The 19,682-nt window shown below is 41.5% G+C and overlaps 1 protein-coding gene across 1 annotated transcript in view; it reads right to left on the bottom strand.

Moving 5' to 3' along the window:
- The window catches only part of BMERB1 (bMERB domain containing 1), a 93,073-nt gene extending 74,777 nt beyond the window's left edge, over positions 1 to 18,296 (bottom strand). The window contains exon 1 of the mRNA XM_006136286.5: positions 17,929 to 18,296. Within this exon, the coding sequence (XP_006136348.1) occupies positions 17,929 to 18,046 (118 nt within the window). The 5' untranslated portion in view covers positions 18,047 to 18,296. The remainder of the gene's footprint in view (positions 1 to 17,928) is intronic.
- Between the last annotated feature and the right edge of the window lie 1,386 nt (positions 18,297 to 19,682).

Genomic DNA, 19,682 nt, shown 5'->3' with positions numbered 1-19,682 from the left:
AATATGAAAGGTTTTTAGTGCTCGTCACTTTGGATCTAATCAGCTTATTGTTCTATGCCAATATATCTGGGTTACTGTCTATGATGGATTTGAAGCAACTCTGTAATAATTTATGAATACAGTGGATTGACCAAGTTATTGGGATATTTACTGTATGAATGTATTGCTTTAGATTAATAGAAGGCTATAAGAAAAATCAAGTGGGAAAGAAAAGGAATAAGGCAGGATAAGCCACATTTCTACAAACCCCTAAGGATTTATTGAGAGACATTATGTCGGAGACTAGGCTGTGGATGGTCCTGCCCACTGGTTGACTCAGAGCCAGAGTCAGAGGCCAAAGTCCAAGGCAGACTTCAGGAACTGGCACCAATGGTCAGAGCTGAAGCCAGAAGCCACATGCCAAAATCAAGGGTCAAAACCAGGATACATGGAGTGGGCCAAGGCAGGAAGAGGGCTAGAACAAGACAGAAAACAAGCAGATATTGGCACTATCACAACCCTGAGCAAATGCCTCTGCCCCAACTGCAAATCCCCCAACGACAAATCCCCTGCCTCTGCCCCAACTGCTGGTATTCAAAGCAGGACTGCTGATGCCCTCAGACAGTTGAGCAATTTGACCAGTCAAGTAGCACAAGCGGGGCCAGTTGCACTTGCTAGATTGCTTGAGGGCTAAGCTAGCAGGTAAGCAAGCTATCTATGGATTATTACTCCTGACACAGTGCCAGGATAGCAGAAGCCCTGGAAATAGATATTAGAAGAATTGTGACAGGTTTTTTTTAAGGTTCACAATGAGATTCAGGAACAAAAAGAGGAAAGGGATCGTGGCCCAAAACAGGTTGCTGAAGAGGGATGGAATTTTTTCAAAGAACTGGGAAGCTACCCACTATGGTGTCTGAAGATCAGGGGGTGGTAAGAGTTTAGGTGAGATATGTGTAGACTGTTTTTATTTTATTTTTTATTTTAAATTTTTATTTTTATTTTAAAATCCATTTATCTAAGTATTTTATTCCTACTGTTAAAAATACACAATACTTTGATTTAAGAAGGGATATTGCATCACTAAATATACCTCTGGTCCAAGACTCTGAATGAAGAACCAAAGATGTCTGGTTGGACCTTCTGGGTAAGACCAATGATATGCAGGGTATTGTAGTCCAGAGCTATATTGAAGAATGGGAGAATTAGAATGTGTCTACACTGCGCCATTATTCCAGAAAAACAATTCTAACATCCACACTGCAATTGCATTATTTTGAAAGAAAATCAAAATAACGGAGGGCTTTTTCCAACGTTGGTAAACCTCATTCCATGAGGAATAACACCTCTTCCAAAAAAGCTCTTTTGGAAGAGGGTGTGTGTGGATAATCCACTGCTGCTATGTTGAAACATCTCCTTCCCAGTGCCTCCTGGGACTCTAAATCAAGATAGTGTGTCCACATTAGGGGAGCCTGTCTTGTATTAATTTTGAGACTTCCCTGTAGTGTGGACACACTATTTCTAAATAAGCAATTCTGGAAGATATCATCTGGAATAGCTTTTTCCAAAATAAACTTACAGTGTAGACGTACCCTTATGAAATTCTAGCCTACGATAGGTAAAGGTATAAAGTCTAAGACCTAAGGGATGTTATTAGAGAAATCAGAAAAGGGCCAGAGGTGTAGTTAGCCCTATAAGCGTACTTCTACATAGCAGCGCTATTTCGGGATAATGTCCATTATCCCAAAATAGTGTTCTGTGCGTCTTAACAACACGCCTATTATTTCGAAATACATTCAAAATAACAGGTTTGTTATTCCGGCTTCCTATAAACCTCATTGCACAAGGATTAAGAAAGATGCTGGAATAGTGATTTATTTTAAATTAGTGCTGTGTAAAAAGCACCACATTTTGAAATAAGTTATTTTGAAATAAGCTACACAATTTGTGTAGCTCAAATCACATAGCTTATTTCAAGGCATGCGGTACTGTGTAGATGTACCCTATGACATGTTTTTAGTCAAACTGTTTATTTCCTTGAGAATCATTTTTCAAGTAATTTATCTGGAACTGAATTTTCCTTAATATATATTCTCTGTAGCCATGGCCGCATATAGACACCAAATTAAAACTTAAACCATCTGGAGAGTTACTCCATAATAAATCGGAAAGGAAGGTAATATCTAATACATTCTTCTGTCAATATTCAGAACTCTTGCCTTCTGGGATTGTATGGGTGGAAATCCTTGCAAGTCCCTATACAAATGAAATATTTTGCAGTGCTGAGAGAGAGGCGGGAGAGGATCTGTCAGTGAATGAATGACTAGGATGTCTGAAACCTGAATTCTGTCAATTATAAAAAAAAATTATACTAAACCTGCCCCTTAGTTCCACTGCAGCATTCTGAAGTTTTACAATTGCATTTTCCTATTTCCTAAAGTGTTTATCTCTTCTCTGTTGCTGTGTGAAAACCACTCACGGGCAACAGAAGAAAATTATTCACTGTGTGTCACCAAGTGTTATCAAATCACAAAGTAAACAAAATGAACAAACAAAAATGTTCACTATAATCTCTTTCAGGCCAGTAATCTTACATGTTACTAGTTATAATTGTAGATTTACAGGTAATCTTACAAAAGTGTGATTTATCTTTTTAATAGTATTTCTACTTGTAAGCACAGAAAAGATACATTTCCAAAGCAGCATTTATTTGTAGAGGAGTCATTGTAGCTTATTCATCTTTTAATTTTCTCACCATGATAGATGTCTTTACTTCTAGGTACATGAGGAACATCCATTTTTATTGACCTTTCTTCTGAATTAAATATATCTTATCCAATTCATGTTTCTAAAGAATAAAGCAGAAGCTAATACTATATGTATATTTTTACTTTCTTCCTCTGCTATTGTTAATGTTCTATTGTATTTTATTCACATCTAGATTAGAAGATTTTATTTGGTTGTACTAATCATTCTCTTTGTAGGAGGAGTTATGATGAAAACTGATTGTGTCTCAGGTTTGTCAATCTCTGTATGTGAATCAGCAGCATACATTTAGCTCATTAATTAGGTGTTAACACTGTCCTTGTTCTGCACACTGAATTTCCTTTGACATTATCCACTTTGTCTGCCTTTCATATAATACTTATAGGACACTAATTATCATAGTATCTAGGAACTAATGAGAGTTCTGACTGTCCTTATTACAGTAGACATACAATTATATTTATTGGTGAAATTTACACTATCTACCATAAAGGACAAGAACCAATGGTGGTATAATGAGAAGGACACTCTGCAAAGAGAAACTTGGAGTATCCTTCACCTTGTGAATTCTGTTCCTGTGCAGGGCAGTGCATAGCCATCTCTTTATAATTGTGTTGTAAAGCAGAACAACATGGTGCTAAAGCAATATCTGATTTGAAGAAACAATGTTTGATTTCTACTTCATTTCTAAATGATGCAGAAAGGAGTCAATTATTTGTTTGATTCAAACACCTGTATCTTTCTATGACTCATATGTATGGTGGCAGCTTCTTCCAGTTACACTGGGTTAAGCAAGACTCTGTGAAGCCTTTTACCCTACTCTGACTGCCAGCAGAATCTGACCGTGGAATTCAAGGAAGATGAAATAAGATATGCTATTACACTTTTCCCTTTTACTTGGACTGCCTTTACCATGAGAAACGCTACCACGGCAAGGTTTAAATCCAAGCAAATATTATGCATGAGAAGTAAACACAAATGAGTTTCTTGTGTATCACACAGAAAGAAGTTATTAAATCAGTGTAACAAACAGAAATAAACTGGAAGGACATTCTTAAAGGTGAGCAGCCAAGATAAGGCAATTCTCATACAAGCTCTTTGCTTTCACCTAGGATTCACATCACAAGCTCAGGTAGTCTGCCTATATTGATACATCAGACCAAATTCCCCTGAATTACTCCTGAGCTACCCTAATTAGTTCATGTAATTACCATTAGGGACCTTATCTGTAGAGGGATTTTTCTAACCTCACTATACCTAAGTTTCATACCCTGAGGGGAGTGGGAGAGTCGGATACCAGGAAGAAATGCAAAGAGGAACAAGCAACAAAGGAGGACCCCTGATTCGAATGTACAAGATAGGGCATCAACTGGTTATCTGAGGTGTTTGTATACTAATGCAAGAAGCCTGGGCAACAAACAGGAAGAAATGGAGGCCCTGGACCAGTCAAAGAAATATGATGTAATTGGGATAACAGAGACTTGGTGGGATGACTTGCATGACTGGAGCGCTGTCATGGAAGGGTATAAACTGTTCAGGTAGAAACAGCAGGGGAGAAAAGGAGGAGTTGCACTATATGTAAGAGAGCACTATGATTGCTCTGAACTCCAGTATAAAGAGGGAGAAAAAGCTGTTGAAAGTCTATGGGTTAAGTTTAAAGGAGCAAACAACAGCAGTGATGTTGTGGTTGGTGTCTGCTAAAGGCCACCGAATCAGGTGGATGAGGTAAATGAGGCAACTGAGAGAAGCTTCCAGATCACAGGCCCTGGTTCTCATAGGGAACCTGACATCTGTTGGGAAACCAATACGGCAGTAAACAGGCAATTCAGGAAGTTTTTGGAGAATGCTGGGGATAACTTCTTGGTACAAGTGCTGAAGGATCCGACCTTCTGCTCACAAACAGGGAGGAACTAATAGGGGAAGTAGAGGTGGGTGACAACCTGGGAAGCAGTGATCATGAGATGGTAGATTTCAGGATCCTGACCAAAGGACGAAAAGAGAGTAGTAAAATACACACCTTGGACTTCAAAAAAGCAGATTTTGACTCCCTCAGAGATCTGATGGGCAGAATCCCCTGGGATGCTAACATGAAGGGGAAAGGAGTCCAGGACAGCTGGCAGTATTTTAAAGAAACCATCCCGATGCGTAGCAAGAGAGGCAAACATGGTAGGAGACCAGATTGGCTTACAGGGGCAATCCTTGGTGAACTTAAGCACAAAAAGGAAGCTTACAAAAAGTGGAAACTTGGACAAATGACCAGGGAGGGGTTTAAATGTATAGCTCGAGAATGCCGGGGGGTTATCAGGAAGGCAAAAGCGCAAATGGAATTGCGACTGGCAAAGGATGTAAAGGATAACAAGAAAGGTTTCTACAGGCATGTTAACAAGAAGAAGGTGATCAGAGTGGGTGTGCGGCCCCTACTGGATGAAGGAGGTAACTTAGTGATAGATGATGTGAGGAAAGCTGAAGTACTCAATGCTTTCTTTGCTTCTGTATTCACGGACAAGGTGGGCTCCTGGACTAATGCACTAAGTGACGCAAGATGGGATGAAGATGGACAGCCATTGGTGGGAAAAGAATAGGTTATAAACTATTTAGAAAAGCTAAACGTACAGAAATCCATGGGTCCGGATTTAATGCATCCGAGGGTACTGAGGGAGTTGGCAAATGTCATTGAGGAGCCTTTGGCCATTATCTTTGAAAAGTCGTGGAGGTCGGGAGAAATCCTGGATGATTGGAAAAAGGCAAATGTAGTGCCCATCTTCAAAAAAGAGAAGAAGGACGATCCAGGGAACTATAAGCCGGTCAGTTTTACCTCGGTTCCTGGAAAAATCATGGAAGGGATCCTTAAAGAATCCATTTTGAGGTGCTTGGAAGAGAGGAAAGTGATTAGGAATAGTCAGCGTAGATTCACAAAGGGAAAGTCGTGCCTGACCAATCTGATTAGCTTCTATGATGAGGTAACTGGCTCTGTGGACGTGGGAAAGTCAGTGGATGTTATACACCTTGACTTAAGCAAGGCTTTTGATACGGTCTCCCACAATACTCTTGCCAGCAAGTTAAGGGAATGTAGATTGGATAAATGGACAGTAAGATGGATAGAAAGATGGCTAGAAGGCCAAGCCCAGCAGGTAGTGATCAACGGCTCGATGTCAGGATGGCGGTCGGTTTCTAGCAGAGTGCCCCAAGATTCGGTTCTAGGACTGGTTTTGGTCAATATCTTTATTAATGACCTGGATGAAGGGATGGATTGCACCAAGTTTGCAGATGACACTAAGCTAGGAGGAGAGGTAGATATGCTTGAGGGCAGAGATAGGGTCCAGAGTGACTTAGACAAATTGGAGGATTGGGCCACAAGAAATCTGATGAGGTTCAACAAGGACAAGTGCAGAGTCCTGCACTTGGGACGGAAGAATCCCAAGCATTGTTACAGGATGGGGACCAACCAGCTAAGTAGTAGTTCTGCAGAAAAGGACCTGGGGGTTGTCCGAGACAGAACATCAGAAATGGCTGCCCGTCGCAGGGAGCCATAGCCTGTAATACCTCTGAGGCTGGTATAGGGGGCTCTGTCTGTGAGGTGGAGTGTTTTCCATATAAGGGCATGTAAATTAATAATCTTCCCTGCTCGCTCCACCCATTGCAGTAACAGATCAGCCAGTGGGCTGACTGGTGCTCAGGCCTGCTACTCCACCCACTGCAGCAAATCCAACCTATGGGGTGATAAGTTCACAGGCAATAAAACAGGCAGGCAGCCCCTCTCTCACTGGGGATTCGCATTGAGTGAACGCCTGGCCTGATCACCCAGACGCCTTGCACCCCCCGCTCTTGAGTCTTACTGAGCGTACTCCGAGTTGGTCGACCCGAGTGGAGACAGTTTATGAGCGTGTGACCGGTACTTGTGTTCCTGCTGTCTCCAGAACTGGTATAACACCCCCCCCCCCCCCCCACCATCATCCCTATCCTAATTGATTTTTTAGTTGTCCTTATTGCTTGCCAAGTGACAGTGGCTAAAAAGTTACTAAGTTAGTTTATAAATAGTTGTGGTTTAGGTTTTTTACTGTTTCCTTGTATAAAGTTGTGTAAATAGTCAGCCCTATGGATAATACCAGTGTTAATTCAACTGTTCCTAACCCCTGGGCAGTTATTGGGAATTATTGTGATTTAGAAAAGCCTCAGGGAATTGTTTTGTGTTGTCTGGCAATCTGTTTAATTTTTGTTCTGATGATTGTCTGGCGCCATCAAAATAAAATCAGTTTGTACTTTTTGAAACCCCCAGTTGTGGTCTCATCCTTTCCGGCATCCCTTCGAACCTCGTGTATTACGGGGACTGACAGGGGTTACAGTGGATGAGAAGCTGGATATGAGTCAACAGTGTGCTCTTGTAGCCAAGAAGGCTAATGGCATATTAGGTTGCATTAAGAGGAGCATTGCCAGCAGATCCAGAGATGTCATTATTCCCCTTTATTCGGCTCTGGTGAGGCCACTTCTGGAGTATTGTGTCCAGTTTGGGCCCCCTACTACAAAAAGGATTTGGACGCATTGGAGAGGGTCCAGCGAAGGGCAACCAAAATGATTGGGGGCTGGAGCATATGACTTATGAGGAGAGGCTGAGGGAGTTGGGTCTGTTTAGTCTGCAGAATCGAAGAGTGAGGGGGGATTTGATAGCAGCCTTCAACGTCCTGAAGGGAGGTTCCAAAGAGGATGGAGAAAGGCTGTTCTCAGTAGTGACAGATGGCAGAACAAGGAGCAATGGTCTCAAGTTGTGGTGGGAAAGGTTGGATATTAGAAAAACTATTTCACTAGGAGGGTGGTGAAGCACTGGAATGGGTTACCTAGGAAGTAGTGGAGTCTCTATCCCTAGAGGTGTTTAAGTCTCGGCTTGACAAAGCCCTGGCCAGGTTGATTTAGTTGGGATTGGTCCTGCCTAGAGCAGGGGGCTGGACTTGATGACCTTCTGAGGTCTCTTCCAGCTCTATGGTTCTATGATTCTATGATTCATCACAACAGGAACAGATCTACCTGAATTACAGTGGCTGACACAACCCTATGCTTATATATGCCATGCTCCAAGGTAGTTTCATGCTTATGTGCTCCATATTTAGCAGTGTGGAAGTTAACCTCTGCATTGATTCACTGTAACAGCATTGTTCATGTCTCCTCAGCCCGGACTCTGGTAGAAAGTCTTCTGTAAAGTTAAGTACCTTTAGCGGGAGAGGTGACATAGTGGGGGTAACACAGGAAACCAAGGGTGTGGCCATGGGAATGAATTAATTTTGGGTAGCATTAACTTTGTTCTGCTCTCTCTGAAACTGGGAAACACATTGGCTTTAGGGGAAGTCACTGGCCCAGGATGCTCCAGTTCCATTGCCCAATGGTGCCATGCTGCCCAGAAGCTAAATGATTGAGACACTGATCCCTAGAGGAAATGTAGATGCACAAGGACTCCAAGGAGATAAATCCCCATTGATCATCTGGACTCCTGGGGGTCAGGGACAGGACCACTCTCTCTAGCTGGAAGAGAAGGACTGGAGATAATCTCCATCATGCTAATGGAATAATCCCAGAAAATCTCTGCAAGGAGATCCTCACACACTGCACACCTCTCTCAAACGCCCACCCCAAGTATTCCTGCAGGAAATCAGGGTGATCTGGACTTACACAGCTACAAGCACAAAACCCAATTTTGCTCTCACTGATGTTGATGGTGAAACTCCCACTGACTTCAGGTGGAACCAGGACTGGGTTGTGTGTTTGTAAAAATAAGGGAATGGATGTTATGTACCAGTTCACCACAGGGCCAGTTCACCCTAAAGAAAGCCAGCTGGCTTGGGTGGCATTACTCCAGGAATGAGCTTGGCCTTACACCATGAAAATAAAGAAAAGGTGGAATTCACTGTTGATTCTTCCTTTTTTGAATTGTTTTTGCTAAGAGGTGAACAAAGGCTGCTGTCACATTTCCATGAAATCACTTGGAGATGAGATAATTTACCATGTTGTCAGTATAAAAAACAAACATGTTTGTACAAAATCCCATATATCACCAATCAATAAAAGGGTTTCTTCAAGCTAGTAAAAATATAGTTAAAACACTGCTCCTGCTAGTCATATAACACACTACATTTTGTATTTTTGGGAGCACATATAATCATAGAACTGCTCAAAGAGCCACCTGTTTCATAGAAGATTATTCTTTCATTTAATGAAGAATTTTCTTGAGATGATTTTCTCAAACATTTTGTCCTTTATGAACTGACAAAATGTGGTTAATTAAAGTTTCATTGCTGATTCTGTAAGGCAACTAACATAATTTATTTAAGTATCAGAGGGGTAGCCGTGTTAGTCTGAATCTGCAAAAGCGACGAGGAGTCCTGTGGCACCTTATAGACTAACTGACCGTGTAGGAGCATAAGCTTTCATGGGCAAAGACCCACTTCGTCAGATGCATGTGACGAAGTGGGTTTTTGCCCACGAAAGCCTATGCTCCTACACTTCAGTTAGTCTATAAGGTGCCACAGGACTCCTCGTCGCTTTTGCATAATTTATTTAGTGACGTTCACTCTGTTTTTTCATACACTTTCCCCTCCAAGCATGCATTTTTCATCTTTGAATTAGGAGTGAATTTATACTATAGCCGTAATCTAGTTACACAGCAGAATGCTTCTCAGGGAAATGAAATGACTTTATTTAATAGCCCCAAAGGGAAATAATCAACTATGTTGCACTGCACATTTTCTACCAAAAGGGGCTTCTCCTGATGCAGATTCTAGCACCTTTGGGCTGAATATTGCTAGGTGCTTAGTTTCAGTTTGCACAGTACCTCAGGACTGATCAGAGAGGCTCTGTGCATTGCAAGGTGGGCTATTTTTAATAATTGCCTCTCTATTGGCGCACACACTCAGATAAACAATAGCTCCCATGAGATGCACACTGTAAAACACAGGAGTCAACAGCCAAATACAACACCAAAATTACATAATAGAGGTGCATAATGCTACAAGCTATTGGCAGGAATTTATTTCAAAGTGCCCTACTTGACAGGACTACCACATAATTTATATAAATTATATTTAATGGGTATATGAAAGTTAATGAGGAACTGTTCCAAATATGATACTTGAGGCCCATAAATAACATTTCAAATAAATATTGGTGGTACATTCACCTAAATATTAACACGGAGTTATCGTTAGTTTGCATCTGCAAAAACAATTAAAGCTTATATCCTAATAAATCCGTTGGTCTCTAAGGTGCCACAGGACTCCTCGTTATTTAAGTTTAATTTACCTAACTATTCACTGTTATGCATAAAGTCTTTGGAATTCAATAACTCTTTGACCCCTGAGCAATTTAACACATACATTTCTTTGCTAAAAAATGTACTCAGCGCGGTAATAATTTGCCATTTATTTGCTGCATTAGCTTACATTGTTTTTTCTGGACAATACTCTGCATAACATCTTAGCTTTGCTCTCAGATTCTCCCGCTTTTTTTTCAGATCATTCCTTTTGGGGGGTGGGGGTTGGAGGAGGGTTGCAGTTTTTCTCACTAGCCCCTTTTTGTGGTATAAAATTGAGTTGATAGAATAATAAGTTAAGGTTTCCGGTTGTGCATAGAATGTGGAGGCAGGTTACACAGTAAATTGCAACCATGGGACTCAGCTAGAAAAGGGACTGCTATGTCGGAGGCAGTCCAGCCATATTGCATCGGGATCGAGAGAATGTGAGAGGAAACCAGTTGCTTTATAGTCTATTTCCACTCCCATCACAAGAATCCAAAACAGCCTCTCTATGCCAATCTGTACTATCAGGATTCTGTAGATTTATACATAAAGTTCTAAGGACCAAGAGGAACCAAAGCAAGAGAGCAGTTGTGCAAAGTAGCAGGCCTGCTTCTACTAATTGCAGATTTCTGAGCAAAAATGTGTTTACTGGCATTAGAAAAAGCATTATTTCTCTGCCTTCTACCACCATCCCTGTAGCTCCTTAGGGCATATCTACATTAGGAAATTATTTCAAAATAACTAAATTTGAAATAATCACTCCCAAAATAACAAAATCAAAATAGTGTGTCCTCACTATGGGGGAGCCTCGAAATAAGTCCGAGGCAGGTTCCATTATTGTGGATGCTCTATCTCGACTTAGAGACCTGGTAAGCACTGGGGAGTAATTGATCTGAATTACTCTAGGGAGTAGTTATTTTGAAATAGCAGTAGTGGAGCATCCACACTAATGCTATTTTGAAATAACTATGTTGAAATAAGTGTTATTCCCCAAGGAAAACAGGAGTACAGATTTTGAAATAACCAGCCTGTTATTTTGAAATAACGGGCTTCCTAGTGTGGACAATGCACTTAATATTTCAAAATAAGGGGGGGTATTTCAAAATAACTCCCAAATATAGACCAGGGCTCAGAGTCCACAGCTGTAGGGGAAAGAGTCATGCTGTTGGGGAGATGGTGGTTCCTGTGTGGAAAACACACAATCTGCTGGCTTGGAAACCAGCTGTTATATGAATTTTCAAGCACTCTGGCATATGTAACTGTCATGCTGCTGTCCCCTCTTTGAAGTAGGAAAACGGAGAGCTACTTGCATCACAGGCTTTTTACCTTGTGGGAATGTTAAGTGTTATTTACTGTACATATGGAATATTTTGCAAGAGAGGAAGGATCAGGGCCTAATAAATACTAGAAGAGAATTCAGATAAATAAAAGTATCTGCAATTGTGCCAGAAATGCAAGCACAGTTACTTGATTCTGATACTGGTCAAAGCCATGAATCATTTATAGAAACATTCACACAACCATTGGTGGTAGAGGGCAAACCCCTCAGCTCTGCTCCTTCTGTGCCACAAGTGGCTACTACTGGCCCCTGCCTAGTCCCTCTTCCCCCATATGGATGCTAGCCCTTACTCCCAGCCCTGGGTAGCACCCCCAGCCTGGAATAGCATGGTCCTAGCCTAGCAAGCAGCATTTCCCCAGCTATCCTGGGCCTTGCCTGCCAGCTGGACCCCTAACAAGCAAGCTCCCTCCACTCCCAGAGACCAGCCACCAGCCCCAGTGCTGGGAGGATGGGCAGCACAGCTCCCAGTCTCAGTGGCACTGCAAGAGCAGGCTGAGAAAGGAAGTTTGGGGGACACAGGTGGAGCATGGGCAGGGCCAGGTGAGGCAGTTGGGAAGGCATTTCCTTCTCCTGCCAGGGATACCCACACAGAATTTTAGGACCCCGATTGATGTCAATGAGAGTTTTGCTGTTGACTTCAGCTGGAATAGGTTCCATACTTTAGAAAAGAGAAAATTCCTCAGTGGAAGCATTGTCTTTGCTGCATTGAGAGAAAAGCTGACTTTCATCAGAGAAGTAATACAATATGAATATATGAATAGTAATAATTATAATAATAAGAGACATTAATAATCTCGAATTGGATTAATCCTTTGATGTCTGTCTTACTGCCTGTTAGAAAATAGCTGCCAAAAGAGTTTACAAGTCTTTACTTGATCTGATATGGTCTACTGCAGTGGGATTATTTATTGCTGTTTTATCACCGCAAATTTGCTTTCTTGGTCTCTCTGTGTTTCTTTAAAAATTAATGTAAAGGTCTTTAAAAATAGAAACATGCTAAGAATCTTAATTACTTTCTCAGACTATTTAAAGCTTGTCTTCAGACCTTCATAAAACCAGCAGATTTGCTACTTCTGTAAAGAGATATTTAATTGCCATGTCGTTGGGTTACATCCTTTCCCACTTTTCCCAGTGGACTGGCATTGAGTAAGTAAAAACTATTTTATCTATGATATTGCTTGCAATAGATACAGTTAGTAATACTGAGTGCTCAATACCGAGTTTTTCACCCATATATTTCCAAGTGCTTTACAAAGCATCATTATTCCCATTTTATAGAAAGTCACAAGAAAATTAAATGATTTGCAGGTAAGTGAGGAGCAGAACCCATGTTTGCTGGCCAGTGTTCTGCCTTCTTTATATTGCCTAATTAGTGAAGCAAGAATCTTTTGCAACATTAAATCCATTTGGTTGAGAGGATAAGGGGTCTGTTCAACATCTAGAACTTAAAACTAGTTTTTAACTTCTTTCATGCTGTGGCATTAAATGTTATTTTACCACCAATCTCTTTTCTTGTATAAAGCTCTGATTTTCTATTCTTCTTACATTTTACCTTCTTCTCCACTTTTTAGGGTCCTGATTCTTCACTGCTTTGAACCTTTATGTCATCATTTACTCCTGTGCAAAGTGAACATAAAATGCTACCATTCTGATTTGTTAGGGGGGTATTTTAGATTTACTTTGCATATGTATATAAATTATAATATTCCTTTCTCAGTGCAGGCAGATTAATTGGATGACCCCTCAAGGTTCTTTCCAGCCCTATACTTCTGAGATACACGGTGCAAGGTTGTCTCTTTGTTGCTGCATTTAGTAGCAAAACTCTTCTATGGTTCTCCAGAACTTGAACTATATGATGCATTTGCTTGAGGTAAATTATCAGTGGCAAATATACATCTAAGGCCTTGCATACATGAGAAAGTTGTATCAGTTTCATTAAAAGTATAATTTTAAATCTACCTACTCAAACTAGTATAAACCTCTGTGTGGTAAATCTTATTTCAGTTTAAACCAAGTTTATTTAATCTCAGTTTAAATCAACTAGAAATCATTTAAAATTGAAAGAAGCCACTCTGAAATAAGAGTATGTGCACACAGATTTGCATTAGTTTACCTAAATAGGTTTTAAAACTTACATGGGGAAAACCAGTACAACTTTATCCTGTTGACAAGGCTTAATTCTCTGTGGACCCAATTCAATATCCAAAGAAATCAATGAAAAGTGGACTGCTCCAGCCAGGTTGGGCCCGCCGTGTGCGGGGGCTGCTCCGGGCAGGCTGGAACGCCCCCCTCACCCATAATGCAGTGGGCCAGTCCAGGACTGGAGTGCCTGCCACCCTCCAACCCAGTCGGGCTCACTGCATCTTGAGCTTCTCCAGCCAGGCTGTGGTTAGCTGTTACTGGTAAACATCACTGGGCAAGGGTGATGCTTACCAGTGAATTGGTTAATGATTCATATCCATAGTGCAAACTAGAGCAACCACAGAACTGTTTTAACTTATGCCAGCTAGCATGGACCCGCAAGCATTGTTCTGATGGCTCAAGATTATTGGTGTTCATTCCAGGCTGACTGCTTCCTGCCAGTGGCACACCTCTGATATCCCCCCTATCCTGGGAAGACAGAGGAAGAATGGAGTGTGGCAGAGAGCTGGCTTTATGCTATTGGATGATCCCCAGATGATATGGGAATTTCCAGTTTTCTTGAGTGAGGATCTGACCACGTTTTCTACCCTACCAATCTTATTCAAAGTTAAGCAAAAAGATGGATTTACTGAACTATCTACTGCAGCTTACATCTGACATTGTCACCATAAAAATAAGGCTAAGGCACAAATTCCTAAGCGTGCAAAAAGCAGAATATTTGTTGTTTGTTCTCATGTTAAATTCCAGCAAAGTTCTCCCTTTGTGGTCTCTTGGCATGTGCTCCTGTTTGTGCTGGACAAAATTGGGGTATTACCTTTAGCCCGGCATTTGGTTCTAAACTTCATAACAATAATAAACAAAAATGTACCTGGAAAGTATGAGACTTAATAGAATGCTGTGTGACTCATTCATTTCTGTGTGATTATTTCATTAGATTAGCATCTTAGTATTTGCCCAGGAAATTCTATAGCCCTACTGAAGCCAATACAGTTGATTCCAAATGAAGTTGTGTGTATGCTAATGATGACCCAGAGATACATTTATGTGTCTCTAGTTCAGTGAAGCCTTTCCAAAAGTATATTACAAAGAAGACTTACAGAGAAAGTTGTTGCCACATTATAATTATTACTTCTCTCCATTAACAAGTTTGAATGCATTTTACATTGCATTTATATTCTTGTTGAGCACAAGAAATGCCCTAGCTGCTCCATGCATGGATAGGAATGACTGCATTCCTGTTGTTCTCTCCAGAAATTTTCACCCACATATGAGAAAGCAAGCTCAGTGCCTCGTGAACTTTTTAAAAAAACATGTCCTACAACAAAACTGCTTGAGACTTATATGTAAAATTATTTCAGATTGCCACACTTTAGGGGACAGATCCTCAAACAGTGTAAACCAGCACAGCACCAGTAAGGATCTGGCTAAAAGTGACAGTTGTAGAATAGGATTTCATATAGTGTTACACTTCATTGCCCTAACAATAACTAATCTCTGACACAACCAATAAATAAGTAAATCTTTCTAATTTTGCAAATCTAGATGTATATTAGCAAAGAGTTCCTTCTCCTTTAACAGTTAAGTAGAAACTATCTGGGTTCCATTATATTACTTCCATTACACATTGGCTTCCATTATTTTCCACCCCATTCCTTACCCAATCAAATGATATTAAAATAAAGGTATGTCATCTTATTATTATTATTATTTATTTGTAGTGCAGGTATGTCTTACTCTAGAGGCACTAATTAGGGAACAGGGCCCTACTGTGATAGGCATTGGAAAGACAGACAATAAAATTGCCGTAATTGTCTCAGCCCTGATGAATTCATGATCTCTATTACGACAAAAAGCAGCAAACAGATGAGACAAACAAGAAACTAAGGAGGGCAACTACATATGGTTAGACTGGGCATCTGATTTGGTTAATAATAATAATCAATACTTCACATGTTCAAAGTGCTATATCAACATTAAAGGCTAAATTGTGGCACTGGGAAGAGTGACTCTGTTCTGACCTTCTACCACATTTTGCTTCCCACATCTTCTAGAGAGCACTTCTGCCACCATTTTCTGTGCCAAAGCACTTGGAATCATCTCACAAAGTCAACAATAAGATTTAAAATCAATGTAAATGCCTGATTAGAAGTCAGTACAGGAACTAGAGCAGGAAAGATGTGTAATGATCATTTAGAACAACTACTGTAAATAGCCTCTCTAAAGTGTTTTAAGCAAGTTGAAGCCTATGAACCAACAGATCAATTATTCAAATAGTAAAGCCTCATAATAGTACTCAAGGTGACTGGAGAAGAGACCAACACCTTACTATGAGATATATTCTATAATGTTCCTCAGTGATTTTTTTAAAAAGTCCTTTGTAAAGTGAGGCTAGTGTGAAGCAGTGGAGCTCCCCTGGCTATCGTCTGCACATGTAAGTCAAGACATCAGGGTTCTTTTCTTCCCTGCCAGTTACTCTGCCAATGACATTCTCTGTGATTTTACATTGCTATTTGGTGGGAGTCATAAGTGATGAACAGTTCTAAAAATCATGCCAGTCACCTCTCTAAGCCTGAATGTACTGTGTGTGGAGATGCTGGAATGGTGCTAATATAGGTCTTTGTGGACTTTGGATGAAAGTTACTCCATAAATATACAGTATCATGAGTTTTTGTGGGTACCACCCATCTGAAGAAGTGGGTTGTGCCCACGAAAGCTCATGATGCTATATACTGTATATATTTTAGTTAGTATGTAAGGTGCTATAGAACCACTCGTTTTTTTTAAGTTACAGACTAACATGGCTACCTCTCTGAGATCTATAAATACAAATCATCATTACTATGTGTACTACATGGTCACCAGCATTCGAGATCTGGCTCTATAACAATACCAAGAGTCTAATTTTTAGAAACAAGGAGAAGAGTACAAGTTTATTCCATGCAACAGAAGCAGTAGAATCTATTACATGTACAGGAGCCAACCAACATGATTTCAGTTTTGTTCAGTTCAGTTTTGGAAATTGTTAAGCCATTCAGTCCTGAACCTATGCCAGGCACTGCAACAAAAGCAATGCTGCAATTGAAACATCAGGAGTGTGGGAGAGTTAGATTTCACTGTCATCAGCATATGATCTATGATAACATTCATGGAAAACTGAAACCAAAGGTAAAGTATGAACCCAGCACACAGCTCTGAGGAACACTCCAATATCATAGAAACTTGTGCAAAGCAGAAAACGGTGGATAAAGTATATGTTGCTGCAAATCAAAATGTCATAATGCACAATATCAAAAAGTGGATGATAAATTTATGAGACCAGCAAATATGATCCACAACATGTCCAAACAAATAAGTTAGTGCAGACATTGCCCAAAGCATTTTCATAGAGCCTAATCAGAACCTTTGCTAAATTGTATCATATATTTTGTCCCACAATGAATGCACAGCTTGTAATGACTTTCTGTTCAAGGATGTTAGCCATAATCACTTATTTATGGTTAGGGTTACAGAATTATCAAGTTGTGGTGGGCACTGGCCCTGCCACTAAAAGAGTAACGGTTACTAGTATTGGAACAGTCAGGAGTCTTGATAACTTGAATTGACAGCATTTATCTCTATATCTATTCTTGTCATCAGCACTTTGGAGCGGATGTGTCAGCTGTTGCATTCTGAAAAATGTTGATTTCACTGAAGAGCACTCTTGCACTAAAGAGCTTTTATTAAGCCAATAGATACAGTACATCCATTATTATACAATTGAACGAAGCACAGTATTTCAATACCCGCCAGCTGAACATAGCAATGAATAATGTGGATGTCTTTTGTGCCTGTCAAACATGAAGCCTATAACATGCTGCCAATATTTGTAAAATCCAACATATTAAATCACATTTATAGACAGAGGACAACTAACATCCGAATTAGCCTTCCCCATCCCACAGCCTCCAAAACAGTAGCATCTCTGCACATCATTGAGCTAAGTAAGAGATCCGTTTTTCAATGAAACAACAAAGTGACTTGAGCTCCCCTGGAATGAATCCAGCCCCAGGTTCCCTGTCCATTTTTAGGGTCAGTGAAGGAAAGACCTTTGTCTTGAGCTCAGCCCAGTTCAGAAGGCAGAGGCGCTCATCAGCCTCAAAGGGCAAAATGATCACACCAACCTTGCCCGGCCCCAGACAAAGCAGAGGCTGTTACCAGGACCACACTGTTCAATCGCATGTGTGCATGCACTGCTAGAGCTAAGCATGAGGGGATCAAATCAGGTCATTACCCAGGGCTGACTGAACACAACAGCTAGCCAACAGAATGTCCCTTTAAATGGCTATTCCCTCCTCCCGCCCCTGGTTTAAAGTGCGGGTGCAGGGAGCTGGAAATAAGCAGCAGCTCAGCGTTTTCATCTTTTGCGTTAAGAATCCAAAGCACTTACTTCTCCTCAGCCCCTCAGCTTTCCACTCGGTCTCCTCCACTGCCCCGTAACGTCTCATTGGTTTCTCTGCCTCCATGCTGGCAGAGATGGCTCTCTTTAACTCCACGCCGGAGTGCATGGCTCCTGCCCGGGCAGGCTGTGTGCGTGGGGCTCTCCTGCTTATTCCATCCTAGCCGGGGAGTCAGGGCTCCGGCTCAGCCCTTTCCTGGGCTGGACTGGAAGGCGCTGCTGAGCTCACTGCACCTTGTCGCCGAGCTGGTACCCGAGGAGGAGGAGGGGAAGGGATGCAGCGCACATGCTCAGTGCGAGGATGCTGTCTACAGAAACGCGGGATGAGAGCAAGGGAGAAGGGGAGGGGGAGGCAGGAAAACAACGGGGGAAAACCTGCCATGGGGGGATAGGGGAGTTATTGCCTGGGGATTCTGCCACGGGGGGGGGGGGGGGAGGGCGTGTGCTGGGAATAGCTTTTCACAGGCAGGGACGCCCAGGAAGAAGACCTTTGCCCGAATATTCCCCTCCCCAAGAGGGTTATGGAGGAAGATGTTTCCCACCTCACAAAGAATCTTCCTCCAAAGCCCATCTCTATGGTCCTATCGCCTGACCCCTCCCCCAAGCAGCTCTCCGCACCAGTCACCGGCTAGCTTCCCTCTTCCCCTCCAGCTCTACTCCTCGCCTCCATCAGTGCAATGGTGGAGTGGGGAGAGAAAGCGTCACCTTCTGTTCATGCCCACTTCTACTCCTGATCTTCTGAGGGAAGCTGGGGGCATTCCCCTTCTTCATTCCTTCTAGAGTAGTAAGTAGCCAGGTAAATGCTGCTAGGAGACACGGAGACTCTGACCTCACGCAGCTTTCCAGAACTCTGGAATCCACGTTTATGAAACCTTGCCTAGAGGTTTACCAGTCAAGGCAGGGGCTGTCTTGTTATGTCTAGCGCAGCGGTGAGCACAACGTGTGCATGTTACAGCTCAACAATAATACAATGGAGAGGTAAGCTTTGCTTTCACAGCGAAACCCACTTCCCATGTACATTTCAACCACCGCTGGGAGAACACCGCGCTTTCTAGCTTCACTTTCAGCAAAAGCCAGTGGATGGCACCCGAACAAACGATGTGGTTTTGCATTTCTCATTAACATGGGGCTACACTGTACACCTCCAGGGATTTAAAAGAGAAGGAAATGACTAGGCAGGAATCCAAGTTCCAACTATGGCGATTATTAGTTTTATTTTATAGTGGTGGTGAGTGGGTAAAATCTTCTAGTAACACTTGTCTTTACAAATACAGTATGTAGCACCTTTCATCCAAAGCTCCCATGGCACTTTCTTGATGTATTACCCTCACTGTACATTATAACTTCCCATTTCCACTTAGCAAGTCAATAACAGAGTGGGGACCACTACTTACATCTGCTGCCGCTAAGCCAGAGCTTTAATCATTGAACCACACTGTCTCCTTTTGAACATACATACAAAAGCTAAGCGAGATCAAGTGACCCGTTTATGATAATCCATGGATTAAAAAAACAAACAAACAATGAACAGGCTAGCAGCACCTTAATGACTAATATAACATGTAGATGGTGGTATCATGAGTTTTCATGGGTACCACCAACTTCTTCAGGATTTCCGGCAATTCTGATTGTTTCTTTTCAATTACAGACATACAAAGAATTTAGAAACCTAGTGGAAGGGATTTCAAAAAATGATGTTGGGTTTTTTGAAGTCAGTAATGTGGGAGCTATTTTTAATTTTGGAG

Source organism: Pelodiscus sinensis, chromosome 15 (assembly GCF_052426305.1).
Source record: "Pelodiscus sinensis isolate ZL-2025 chromosome 15, ASM5242630v1, whole genome shotgun sequence".
Classification (NCBI taxonomy): Eukaryota; Metazoa; Chordata; order Testudines; family Trionychidae; genus Pelodiscus; species Pelodiscus sinensis.
The sequence above is the reverse complement of the archived record's forward strand: the minus strand, read 5'-3'. Positions and strand labels throughout refer to the sequence as shown.